This window comes from Acanthopagrus latus, chromosome 12 (assembly GCF_904848185.1).
Source record: "Acanthopagrus latus isolate v.2019 chromosome 12, fAcaLat1.1, whole genome shotgun sequence".
NCBI classification, from domain to species: domain Eukaryota; kingdom Metazoa; phylum Chordata; class Actinopteri; order Spariformes; family Sparidae; genus Acanthopagrus; species Acanthopagrus latus.
In genome coordinates this window covers 5,812,682-5,827,043 of record NC_051050.1, presented here as the reverse complement: position 1 = coordinate 5,827,043, position 14,362 = coordinate 5,812,682, and the positions used below count along the sequence as shown (strand labels likewise).

The following is a 14,362-nucleotide window of genomic DNA, read 5'->3' as shown; positions in this document are numbered from 1 at the left end:
CCCTTGTGTGTTAACAGAAAAACAATATAACAAAGAATAACTGTTTAGAGTTTGCAGAGTACAGCGCAGCATATGATGCTCACCAGTGGACCAAACGCAATAATCTTGAGGATGCACTCCAGTGTGAAGAGGGCTGTGAAAACGATGTTTAAGTATTTCAGCATGGACTCATACAGTTCTGGAGCTCCGTAGAACTGAGGACAGAATGAAAAATATACAATGAATATATTTGGTGAAAAAATTGAGAGAGGAACCACAGTAAATATGTAAAAGCTGCATCGCAGATTTATGATACTGAAATCTACAAATGTAAATGCAACCGAGAACCACTGCAATTATATTTGATTGCTCTGACACACTTGAGGAAGATTTTTAAAAGATGTACATGTATCTGTCAATCCCAGCTGCAAATATACATTTAAATCATCTCAAGAACCAGCAGGCACTAACTGTGTCTTGCCTTTGTGGTAGTGGCAGGTGACTTTGAAATGATCTGTGCCTGTGTGGGTTTGTTTTTGGTCACTGTTCACGCAACCCCCAGGAGTGCTTTACTAACTTCACAGTCCAGGAAGTCTGTCAGAGGCGAACCCAACATTTCAGTCATATTTCTTATGAGGAAAAAGTTGAATGTATGATGCAATAAATAAATAAATAAATAAATAAAAATACATCATTGCAATTTCTTTGCAAGAGAACTGCAGTATATAATATGAGGCTCAGCACTTAATGCGCTGATAGAGGAGCACACAAGCCAGCAAGCGAGAAAGAGAGAAGTCTTTGCTTTAATATGGTTTATATTGCCTTTAATTGAAATCTACTGTTTTCTATTTGAGTAAATGATGTTTCCTTTCGGTACCTAATGATTGTCTGACCTCAACCCTGGTTTTCTTCTGATAGCCATCCATCACAGTCCTGGTATAAAAGCTAGTTAGTTGGGAGCTAACTATCTATCTATGCTGTTATGGCACTCCTGATCCTGAACATCATGAGTAATAAGCGGTAACAACCTATTGTTTTCTCAAAATAAGGGGTTGATTATCTCTGGATGGCTATCAGTAATGGAATTTCAAAATAATATTACAAAGCCCAACCATTCTTCTTGGCTTCCGAATGCATTGGATTCCTTATCGTCCACTGTGTTTCCATTAGTAAAGCAAATGTGGCTAAGTGTATGTAAAAATGTGTAACCTGTATTTATGTTCTGAAGCAATATGAGTCACCAAAGCCACCTCACACATTTAAAATCACACTAACACAGTATATCTGAACAACCTTTGAAACCATTTTTTCACACAAGTTGTTAGATGTTATGGTCAGAATCTGACAACGGTACATTAGAAATATTGTTAGATTATGTAAATGGAACCAGAGCCAGCGGGCTAACAGAGCTCTTTTCTGGCACCGGTCTGCATTATTCAAACTGGCTGCTTCATTCCCTCAGAGATTTTCTCTTCTGACTACGGGAACTGCCAAGACACGAGCGCTTAACTCTGATAGCAGCAAGCACTGTTTGTCAGAAGTGTCGCAGTGGTGTGTTGGTGGTGTTGTTTGATTTTTACTTGTTGACCATGTCTGAAGGCCAGACAACTGTTGTTACTCTACCTTCTCTGCCTTTTGAACTAGGATGAAATGGTTCAGATTTATGGAATCAGCTTCTGTAGTCCAATTTAATATTTAAATAGTGTGCTGTATCATACTGGGAACTGTACTAGAGTCACTGAGCCAATAGACTTCTTCTTTCTAGCTGAGAGGTATCTGAGAGGGATAGGCACTTTGCATCATTAGCAGGAGGAATCACTGACCTTCATCATCAGCACGACTGTGTTGAGGGCGATTAAAGTCATGATGGCGTACTCAAATGGAGGCGACACCACAAATTTCCACATCTTGTACTGGAAGGACTCTTTGTTCTCTGGCATGTATCTCGTCAGCGGCTTGGCGTTGATGGCAAAGTCAATACAAGCCCTCTGTTTGACGAAGAGACAACATAAAAACAGACTATGAATCCTGCGCAATACAACAACCTCACACCTTGATCACAGAAGAGAAAGTGCTGGGCAATCAAATTCAAAAACATGAAAGACAGCTGGCACGCCGCAAGAGAATTTTCTAAACCATTCGTGATATTGTAAGATGAGACCACAAATTGAAGCTCTCTGATCATTAGCCAATACTTTATAGAAGAAAAAAACACAGTGTGATTTTAACAAAGTCCCTGTGAAGTGGAGATGAAGACAGCGGAGAAGATTCATCCCACTGCTTCCGTTGTTAGTGCTTTGTTCTGTTTGTAAGTCCTGTTAGTTATAATTTGCCTGGAAGTGATGTTTAGAAGTGGATCAGCATGTGCTCTGATTTCTAATGAAGAAAACATTTGTGATGCAAGAGACATTTTGGGAAACTAGTGCTTCTGCAGAAATAATCAGCATGTTCTTGTTTGCATGTAGCAGAGGGGGCTGTTGTTCTCCAGCAGAAAAATAAGGAAAGTGCATCACTCTTCACCACTCTCACACCTCATTCTTCTCCAGGCTACACTCGGACATGGCTTTGTCGCCCTGCTCCTGAAAGGTGATGATGATCAAAGCCACGAATATGTTGACAAAGAAGAAGGGGAACACCACAAAGTAGACCACATAGAAGATGGATGTCTCCATGCGAAAGCCTGGGGTTGGGCCCTTGTCCTCATAGGTAGCGTCCACAGAGTGCTTCAGAACCCTGAAAAGAAGGTAAAGACAAACTCAGGGGAGATATGAACAATCACTGAATGTAATGCCTACAATATCTGTAGAGATTCAATGGATCTCATCAACCTCTGTAATTTTTAAAGCCCTTAATTCCCAAATTTTCAGGCCACTGCAACAGAGACTGAGTTTCAATCTCCATTAACCCAACATCTGGAGGAGGTATGCAACAATCATCTTAATGATCAAATCTAAAATGATATGTCAATTATTTTCTGGATTCATCGATTATTGTTGATTCATAAAACATCAGACAACAAGGAAAGACAGATTGCAATATCCTAGATCAGATGATTACATCTTTACATATTGATTTGTCTAACCAACAATCCAAAACCTCAAAATATTCAAATTAACCATGATCTCACATCTGAGACCCTAACTGAGGAGATCAATTGATTATTAAAATAGTAAATTTCTTTTGGTCAACTAAATGATTAATCATTGCAGATATATAGATTAGAGTGATGCAAACTCTTCTAATCATCCTCCCTTCTTACTGTTCCCCCACTTTACAATGTAATTAATCCTGGAAGTGGAAACAAGCAGTCTTGATGTAATTACAGTGAAAGCAATCTGTCTTAAAATACCTATCCTTGAAATACTCAATCAAACCAACAGCAGAGCTTTCTGATAATCTTCTCACTGGATTTCTTAATGAATCAATGAGTAAAGGCTACTGTTTTTCTCCACATTTTCAACTGCAAGTTGACTTTGTCCTTGACCACGATTTTACTCTTATCTTAACAAAATATTTATTACGTTAAAAAGGACGATAAAGGTCATTCAAACCTCAAACCATTTTCCTTAACCAAGGTACTTATTTTAACCCAACATCTTTCCCTAACCCTAGCCAAATTTTTACTATAGCATTGTCATCAACTGATTTATTTTAACAGTAATTTGTAGTAGTTTCAGGAGCACAGAAAAATGATGTCTTCCTGCTAATAAGGGCATAAGATCAGAATACGCCTCTACAGTCTGTGTTTGTTCCAGAGGGCATGAACAAATTACATATTTCATCCTTAATTTTGGAGGACTCGTTGGATGATGAAGATAATGGCGAAGATGACTGGCACAAAAATGAAGCTCAAATGAAAATGCAAATACAAAAATAACTAAGCAAATAAAATTAAGAATTAAACAAACAGTAAAGTCAACTACCACGGTTGCTTTGATTTTTTCACACACAATGTTGTTGGACCCTCTTTCACACAACTTGGAAATGTCATTCAGATTCAGGAAAATAAGTATTCTGAATGTTTGAAAAATGGACAAAAAAGAAAGGATCTTAATCGATCAGACAGAACACTGAACATTCCAGACAGTATTCTTACTTGTCAAAACCTGGAGCTGACATGAACTAAAATGCAACACATCCACTGACTGGCTGTGCTATGTCGGTAGCTGCTAATGTAGCCTCGAGGCACTTCCAGGTAATCCAATCCAACTGAATTTTGGACGTCAGCATTGGTATGCTCATTGCCAGGCACACACTTAAGAAGGAATCTGTAATCACCCATTCTCAGTGGGTGTGTTGGGGTATGTGCTCAGTCTCACCCTCCCCTCAAACGGCTCATTTTACTCTTGCTGTATGCATATCTAAGTATATATATACAGTTTTGATAAAATTACTATCTTTGATTAGAGTCACTAACAGGTGAACAACATCATAAATATAGGTAAATACTGCGTATTTAAATGGAGAACTCATTTGTGAGTTGCATTTTGTTGTGGTGTTTATGCTGTCACAACTTGTTTATGAGTGTGTGAGTTCAGACTACCACGACAGGCTCAGACAGTTTAACAGTTTACTTCTCATCTACAGGTAAGTCCACTGACTGAAATGAGCAAACAACCATCGACAGTCCTTCACAGAGACAACAACAATGATGATGATGATGATGATGATGATGATGATGATGATGATGATGATGATGATAAATGCTATTTTAGCTTAGACACAGAATGGCAGACAGAAGCCATCTATGCAATGAGCCCTGATTGCATCTTTGTAGAAGGCACAGTAATTAAGCCTGGGAGAAATCAGTTTGGTTTAATCTGTGCTGTACTAGCTGCCTCCAGGTGTGCAGAGTGAGTTTCGAGACACTGATTCTAACATGCAAAAGAACAAATACTTTAACATTACTTTAAATACTCAATATACTGTATACTAAATTCATTCCATATCTTCATAGGAATTTTCACTTTCATATTCAGCTTGTAAACCACTGTCTTAACAGCTGACTTTAAATTACATTTTATGTATAACATGTGCTACACAAGTGACATGGAGGATGTTTCTGACTTACAACGGCCAGCCCTCTCCGGTGGAGACAGTGAAGAGTGTGAGGAAGGCCCAGAGAACATTGTCGTAGTGAAACTCGTACTTCTTCCACTCTCTGGGCTGAGATTTCACTTCATCCTTGTCATAGTCCAGAAAATGACCCCTGAGACAGAGACATAAGGAGTAGAAGACTAGGGTGAAAAAAAATCGATATCAAAAGCAGATAATAATCAGACAAAGCTAGGGGATATAATGCAACAAGGATCTTTTATCAAATTGCATTCAAATCAAAATTTATTTAAAAAATATTTAGAAGAAAATTATTAAAATTATTCAGAAGACAGTCACGGTAAGTTTGGATGGCATACCTGCAGTCTTTCTCCAGACCCTTGGACTCATCGGTGCAGTAGAAGAATTTGCCCTTAAAGAGCTGCACAGCAATAACAGCAAAGATGAACATGAAGAGGATGTAGACGATGAGGATGTTAAGCACGTTCTTCAGAGAGTTTACAACGCAGTCGAACACCGCCTGAAATATTTGCACACACACACACACACACACACACACACACACACACACACACACACACACACGCACACACACACACACACACACACACACAGATCAACAAACATAAGTTATTTGTGTATACATATCTACACATCTACATTTTTAGGAGGATGCAATTACGTACATCAAATCCATTCCCAGGAAACTTAACTTAGCAGTTAGACTGCCTAGCTGTGCCTTTAGAAGTAGCTTGACACCACACAGTTTATAGACAAAAAGAAGGGAAAGACATTCAGAACACTGAAGGAAGGAGACCGATTATCACACAAGCTTATGTGACAGTTACAGCTCACTGTATCTCATTAGTCATACACTGTGCTGTTTTGGTTACATTCGAAGTAACTGCTTGAAATAAGTGTTTAAAAGTCATTTGAACCCTACTGTTTTAAAAAGTGTCACACCTATTTTGAATACAATAGGTTCGGCTAGCAATCTCTTGTAGTTGTGCTAACACAGACTGTCTCTTAAAAGTAATGGCTGCTGTAGCATGATGTCATCAAAGCTCCAGAAAACCTCTCACTGTGGAGACTGGAATGGGTGATGGAATGACCAAGTGTCTGACTCTGAGACTGGTCATCTCCCACCAACAGTTGAACAATGATAATGATCTTTCCCTAACTTACCCAAGTAGTTCAAGTTACATAAACTTCACCAAACCTTTACCATAGTAGTGGCAGATTAGAAAACCCACATCTGCCCTTAGAACACAAACTGAGCACACGAACACACCTGTGCATGAAGTCAGCCTTTCTGTCTCCCTGCCTGTCACTCTCTCCATCCAGCTGTTTTCTCCTGTCAGCCTATGCTGTGATCTCTCTATGAGATGAAGCGCTTTGTCTATCTGTCCTGACATGTATGCAATCCAGGCAATGAATAGGCTTCTGCATGAATGATCGCCATCTAGACTTCTGTATCCAGAGCGAGGATAGACCATATTTCTCCCCTCCTCTACTAGCCTGTCTGTCCAAGTTTCGAAAAGGAGTTTTGGATGAGCGTCTGTCTGCCAGCTCTGATTTGTCTCACTCATCACACTTCTATTACTCCAATCACATCTTTCATCTTTTGTCAGATCCATTACTTTTGCATGATCGGCTGCCTTCACGCACCAGAGGGAAGCTGTCATCTCTGCGTCAAAGGAAACAGTTGAGGATCACGATCCATAAATACAGATTTTTTAATCTATGTACTTTATACATGGAGACCAAATTATTCTGAAAATATTTTTGTTATATTTGTAGAAAATGCTCAAGTTCTGACAGCAATTAGTAAATAAAATGTTCTGCAAATTAAAAATAAAAATCCAATATCTGTGTCTGGCACAGGCATCAAACAAGTCTTTACGTTTGTCTACCTGTACCTGTTGGCATGCATGCACTCCACCAATGTGCCCATTGGACATATCTTGTCTTCCACAAGGCTAGACAGATGTATGGCTAAAGTTATTTGCCAACAAGTCGTGCGAGAAAGACAGAAAGTGCAGCCAAAATACAATATCATATACTAGCTTGACAGTGGTGAGTACTAACAATTGCCATGTTTGTTATTTACATTCATTATAATATCATGATAATGGGCTTTTCTACATGTGAGTGAAACATGATATAGTTTGTAATTACAACAAAGCACTGTGCTCACAGTATACAGCCACAGACATTGTCTTTCAGCAGCTAACCCAGTTAGCACAAAGCAAACACCTACAGCAGGGAGGAGAAACTGTTGTGATGGGTAGTCTTTTCTAACTCAGGTGTATTTGTGATGCTATTTTGCCTGTTTTTATACATATATTATTGATGCATTTAACAGAGTTGTTTATTCAAGTATTTATAAGAGCAAAAAAGCTGAGAGTATAGGGAACTTAGTGAACAAGCTGCTCACACATGTCTTCCAGCTGTTATTGTGAGATGTGGGTAAGTTGGTCATTGTAGTCAGGTAGGTAGATATGGTAACACTGACAACAATACGCTGTGCTCACAGTGCGTAGCTACTGACCTTGTCATTCAACAGCTAACGCAGTCAGCACAAAGCACACACCTACAGCAGTAGGGAGTAACTGCAGTCTCTGTTGATGTAGTTCATGTGTTTCACAGGATTGGCCTTAGAGAGAGGCCTTAGGGAAGGGGATAGGATATTTTGGATATGTTCAAAATGTTGCTTTGTCATGCAGATTTCTCCAATCTTACCCACCTCAGCATAAACCAAATATTAGCTCTACATGAGCTCTGTTCATATAGATAACTGTACTAGAAGCTAGACTATTTAGAAGAAAACTGTATTCTGATTTTGATCTCCAGTTTCCTTTATGTACATTAAGTTATCTGAAACATGGACAAAAATTGATCGTCCCTCCCTTAAAGCACATGTGAAAAAGGTAAGACATAATAAATGGAAACACCTGGTAGAAATTGACTTTACCTGTAACTTCACTTAATCACATTTCCAAACACTGCAACAAAGATGAGTCACATTTAATAAAATACCAATTTGCCAACATTAGGAAATAGCAGTAGGCACAGTGTGATGAGACAACTAACTGAGGTCTCAATAGGCCAAATGATGAGAAAAGTCCATGTGCAGCTATCATTCAATGCAGGTTAAAAACCCCCCTCCAAAATGACTTAAAATATGTTGTGAAATTGTTTAATGCTGTTAAAAGCAAATTGTAATGCAGTTTGGTGCTGTATCCTGTGTTAAGAGGAAGTGACCCTTTTAAAAGCATTTTTATTTTGAAGTGACAGGAAGTAATGAGTTTTTTTAATAATCGGAATGTTAAGAATAGAAAGAAACTTGTCAGATCAGCTCTGCAGTATCATAATGCTCTGGCTTTCTGATGTCGTTTGTTGTCCATGACCATTATTAGCAAACTATTAATGAACTGCTAGCTTGTTGCCAGAATGTATTCTGGCAGATGTTTTTACACACTGAACATACAGGATGTTGTTTTCAGAAATTCTAAATTCTTTGCTCCAACTCTGCCTTCCATTGAAATTCATACAACAAAGGAGCAGCTACAAACTTTTCAGAGTCACCTTCCAAACTTACAGCATAAAAGTGTTTGATGCTCCAAAACACAGTCTCTTGAAAATGTAATCAAACTCTGAAGGAATGTACATTCTGGGAAATACAGTCTCCTTGCACAGAACTATTTCAGTAATGGAAGCAATTTCAACCATGTCCAAGATAAAATAAGATATATGATTTAAAACAAGACAGTTTTGAAACAAATATATCAATTCATTTTTGACATAATGTAAATGAATTTGACTTGTGAAAGCGTGTCTGATTGACGCCAGCTGTGGCCCCAGCCTCCCTTCAGAATGGACTGGGTTGGTGACAAATTGGAATACATACCTTCAGCTTGGGCAGCCGTTTAATGGTCTTGAGAGGCCGCAGGACTCGCAAGACCCTCAGGGACTTGATGGTGTTGATGTCCTTGCCTTTGGTTCCTCTGTGCAGATATAAAGAATAGTTAGTCTGTGGATGATGTAGTATAATTGATAGTCATAGTAAACTCTTTTATTCCATCGTCCAGTCAGAGGAGCTGGTTGTAGTACATCAGGCATACCGCGTACCTGTTTTATTCTGTTAGTAGAGTACATGCATGTGAATCAGGTGATTCTACAGAAGCATGCAACTATGGAGGAAGATTAATTTGTTCAGGGTAACTTAAGTACTGTAAATAAATACACATATCAGATGTTTTTGCTGATTTACGTGATCTTCATTTTGCAAGACTGCCTACTATTCCTCCTCTATCAAATACTTTTACTGCACTCACGTATCTGAAGACTGGTCACATTAAATTGTATCACTTTTCTGTCTTTCTTTCTTTCTTATGGCTTTTTTCATGACTTTCTTCTCTCCCCCTTTCCTTCCTTTCTTCCTTCTCTTTTATCTTCCCTCCCAAATCACATTTCTTCCTTTCATCCCGTTTCCTTTCCTTCACTCCTTTCTTCTCTTTCTTTCTGTCCTTCTCTTCAACTTATCTAACAACTACATACATTTAAGATATAAGGTGTTTACACACTTGTGAAACTAAACTACATTTTTCTCACATTTTCCTCGCCATACTGTTTTTTGTTTTTTTTTAAAAAAGAACAACTTTTCTTGCCGTGTCTGTTTTTCAATTTGGTAACATTTCTGTTAAGTAACAATCTAATAGACCACCTGCCTTGTTAGTGTGAATCTCAATATGTAGCTTACAGGCTCTAAATATGCAGCCACACAAAGCTTACATGCTAACATGTTTCTGTAGAAGGCATGCAAACATTTGTTATTGTTTGAGTAAATGCACAAAGATTGAGCCCCCTGGTGAAGGAAGCAGCTTCTTTGCAGGAACCACTGCTGTCAATCATTGCAGACACTGTAGGTTTTGTTAACTGGTTGCAGAGTGGGAGGTGGGAGTAGGGATTTAAAAACTAGCTGTTATGCTAATAACATGCAGCTGAGCCATCATTCACTCAGACACTAACATTGGCCAAGGGCAGTGTTTAATTAATCAGTCACACACACACACAATGTGGCTGTCACTCTTGATGAAACCATTTCTTCTTGACTTAAAAAAAATCCAAATAGAAAGCAAGAGTACCAAAGTGTGTGCAGAGCAACAATTGTATCTGTGAAAGATGTGGACAGCATTCACAAGCATTCAAGACAGCAGCAGTAGCTCAGTCCATATGGACCAGACTGGAGAGTGGATGGTTCTAGTCCTGCATAGGCTAGTTGGTATGGCAGTAGGCTGGGAGCTTTAAAGTTTGAGTTCACTTCCAGAGCATTGCCAAGATACCCTTTGGCAAAGCACTCATCCACCCCTAACTGCTTGGGGCACTGTACTATAGCAGACCTATCGCTCTGACATCTCTCCAGTTGCTGGTGTATAGATTATTTGTGTGTAAAATTAATAACGGTAACTAGTAACGGACAGTGACAATTTTATTAGTATTTATATTAAATAAAAACTGTTTTAACTGTTAGTAGCCCCTTTAGGCCCTGCTGCTTCCTACTCCAGCATGAAGCAGGTTTACCAACCAAAAAATGTTGCCAGCCCAAGAGGACAAAAAGAACTCCCACTGTAAAAAACTAACAATTGTAAAATATAAAAATGTACCCACAGGGCATGAAATAAAGATTCTAAGAAAACATGCAGCTTTTATCCAGTGTGCACTTGTCACAGCACTTTCATTGTCCTTTTGTTACAGCTCCCTGGCGGGGGACACAAGCCCAAATGTGGATGGATTAAATGTTTTTTAACTGCTCTAATGAAATCTGAAAACATTAGCATGCTAACTACCATCAATAGTTTAGTTTAGTTAGTACATTTCTGTGAATCTACGCAACAAAATAATCTTTTCAGAAAAACTTTCACGGTTTCTTCCAGAAAATACCCTGAAGCTTAACTCATTCTGGTCATTTACCAGCTCTTTCTTGAACATCAAAAACAAATGAGTCAGATTAACTAAACAACTTGCCCATTTCTCTGTGATTTACACAAAATTAGAAAAACCTTTCTTGGAAAATAAGGTACATATGAGCTCCTTTCTAGGAAGGGGACCTGTGAAATAGAGCATTAAGATACTATCAGTCACCTATTAACACCTTGTTCCTTTGTCTTAAATGTCCCCAGTCACACAGAGACACAGTCACACAGGCTCAGATCACTCTGTCAGTGCTGTTGAGACTCATTTTAACAAACATCTCATTGGCCAGCATAGAGTCTTTTAGTTAGTGAGGAACCTTTGGAATGCACAAGCTGTTTTATTTTACTGGGTGAAAAAAATATTACAGTAATAAAATGTATGTAATGTCTAGAAAATGTGGAAAAGACAGAGCTCAAACAGGAGAGAAGCATGGTTCCATACATTTTAGGCTCAAGGGCCATTTCCTTTCTCAATGGGAAACTCTGAGTCTACCAAAATGGCATGCAGCTCTCATGCTTGGATGACTTGTTTACCCTGGCATGCAATCTGTAAAGTCAATGCCAGTCCTCGCTATTCAAGGACCTCAACACATTGAGACGGCAAGAACAGTCTCCCAATAGCTTTCAGAAGCGCCGTAGGCTAGGAAGATGTAATCTGTGTGTTAGAAAGTGTGTTTGTGTGTGTGTGTACAAGGTTGTGTATTTACATCAATGCAGTGCAGATCAACAGTGATTGCTTAACGTGCTCAGCAACCAGACGTGAGGTCATCCTCAGTCATGACTCTAGACCTTTCAGCCCTCGTGAGAGCAGGGAGAATTTCCTGTTTGTTTGTTTGTAGGGATTCATAATCTGACATGCAATCAGAAGCCCTTTACTGCCTCACTAGAACAGGATGCACGAGGCTCCTTGTATCCAGTAGTTTTATGTTAATTACATAGGGAATTTGAGATAATGTATGTGCAAATATACTGGATCTCAGTGATAACGAACAATTAAGGCTCATGACTCTAATTTCATAGAACATCGTACTTGCTTGGAACCTGCAAGATCCCTATTGTTTTTGTAGTAATGACTTTTTTGTCCCATATTATTGCATTTTTCACTGCCTGAACACACCCCAAAACTCACCAGACTTGGAATATAGGTCACACCTGCTGAAAATGTTTTGATTTAACTGTCATTGTGAATTTTGCCCACTAGGTGGCACTATAATTAAGGAAAGCGTGATTTGCCTTATAACTCCCATATACTTTATTGCACATTCAAAAACCTTACATCCGCGCTTTCACACAATTGTGCTGAATCTTTGATATAGGCCACCCCCATTTCCGCCAACCTTTTTTACTTTTTCAAACTCCTCCCAGGCGATTTCACCGATTTGCACGAAACTTTGGACACAGCATCTGTGGACCCTCCTCACCAAAAGTTTAAAAAAAAGAATTTTGATATTTCAAACAACACTCAAGTTAATAAATAACAACTTTCTGCAGATTTCGTTACAAACACGAAGTGTTGGATATCTCCAAATTGGTCTGTCCGACTGACATGAAGCTTAGATTACTACTTCCCCATGAGACCCCGAGGCACTGTGCAAAAGTTTGTCAGATTAACACTAGATGGCGCTCTTTAAATCCAAGCCCCGCCTCCTACATGCCTAAACATGAATGACATTAGGTATGCATACATATCATCACCAGATGCACAAAAAACATTGGAGTACTAAACTGTCACTCCAACAGGAAGTCGGTCATTTTGATCCAAAGTTTCCATTTCACCCACATTTTGATCCATTTCCATGCCTCGTATTTTAACAAACTCCTCCTACAGATTGAACACCACAGACTTCAAACAGGATTTCAAACAAACATCCTATTTACATAACATTTACCGTTTTTTTCCTCCCTATCGTACAGTACAAGATGACATGTAACTAAAAGGTGAGCACACACTCTGACAGAGTCGCCGCCAATCAGTGATCAAAACACAACTGACCACAAATTTGCTTGAGGGATTTTTTTTTACCTGTAGTCCATTTTGTTTTAATGTAGATTGCAGAGAGTTCCTCTGACTTCAGCGTACAATATCTAATACCACCAGGAGCAGGAAGGGGTTACATTTAACCTCTTCCTGCACTGTCTGAAACACGGACAGTTAAGAGATGCATACCCTATAATCAGGCACTGGGGCCAATGTGGCATGCCCCGACAGCAGCATGCCCTAACGCGCGTAGACTGTGAGGGCCCATTCATCGCTGTGTGCAGCTTTAATTCTGTTTGTCTTTTCCTTGATGCGCATAATCGGCAGCTCATTTGCATTTTTCTCCATTTAGTGGGGTGTTGCAAGGAGACCTTATTTACTTTAAAGCATGTCAGCATTTTCTTCCAGCTGTTAAGACAAAATAAACAAAAACATTTTCAATCTTGATATTTAATCAGAGAGAAGTCCTCTTCATAACAAAATCTTAAATTTAGCAAAAGCCTAAAAAGTGAGCCTTATGCAAAGTGTGTTTTGATGGTAAAAACGGGTATCTTGTAACAATTTTCTTACATACACTGACTGCATGGGCTGTAATCCTGCTTTTTAATCAATAGTGAGTCAAGGTGCATTCAAGTGAGAAGCTATAATCTCCTATTGACCTTCGTCTAAATCCACTGCACAAAAACGGAGAGATAGGTGAAGGGCAGCCTGCAGTCTATAATCTCTTAGAGATTTGACCAATTAAACCCACTTTAGTTAAGATTAAATCAGATTTACATGAAGGTGAAACCATAGATTGAGGCTTTTGAGCTTTGATACAACCAGGTTGACAAGTGTTAAGATATTGAGTGTAGACTTACGGTGATGCATTACATCAGCTATATGTTCATCTTCTGAAAGCTATGAGGTGGAGTTCGCAATATTGTCTTCATGTCTGGATGTCCCAATATTGGAACAAAAGGTTTTTCGAAAAGGGAAAAGAGAAAGGAGGGAGGGAAATCGTGGGCATATCCCAACTATGTTGGGATGGAGGGCGACAAGGTTTATTAAGTGAGGTTGACAAGGGGAGCGTTCTGTGTTTCACATGTGGGGAAAGGGACAGGCGGATCAATAAGCAAAAATTAGATAGGGATAGTTCCCACCTGGCCACGCTTTGTTGCGATCTGATGAGAAAAAGCAATGATAAGCATACGCACACACATACACACACACCACACAAACACCACCCACATAAAAACAGCACACAAGCATATAAAGAAAGACAGAGCAAAAGAAACATTTCAAGCTGATACCACACAGGCATGAAGATACAGTGACATTATTTACTGACAACATCAAAACACATTGAAAAGAAAACAAAGATGACAGACAAATA

At 39.0% G+C, this 14,362-nt stretch overlaps 1 protein-coding gene across 3 annotated transcripts in view; it reads right to left on the bottom strand.

Annotated features, from left to right (window-relative positions):
• Positions 1-14,362, bottom strand: part of cacna1bb (calcium channel, voltage-dependent, N type, alpha 1B subunit, b) — a 165,583-nt gene that overhangs the window by 32,133 nt on the left and 119,088 nt on the right. For 2 of the 3 annotated variants that reach the window (XM_037116899.1, XM_037116900.1), the window contains 6 exons: positions 8,945-9,041; positions 5,394-5,554; positions 5,051-5,188; positions 2,511-2,712; positions 1,803-1,967; positions 84-194 (listed from right to left, as the gene is read on the bottom strand). In XM_037116899.1, coding sequence (XP_036972794.1) covers positions 84-194; positions 1,803-1,967; positions 2,511-2,712; positions 5,051-5,188; positions 5,394-5,554; positions 8,945-9,041 — 874 coding nt within the window. Of the gene's footprint in view, positions 1-83; positions 195-1,802; positions 1,968-2,510; positions 2,713-5,050; positions 5,189-5,393; positions 5,555-8,944; positions 9,042-14,129; positions 14,151-14,362 lie in introns of all 3 variants that reach the window. The other variant, XM_037116898.1, reaches the window with a different exon arrangement.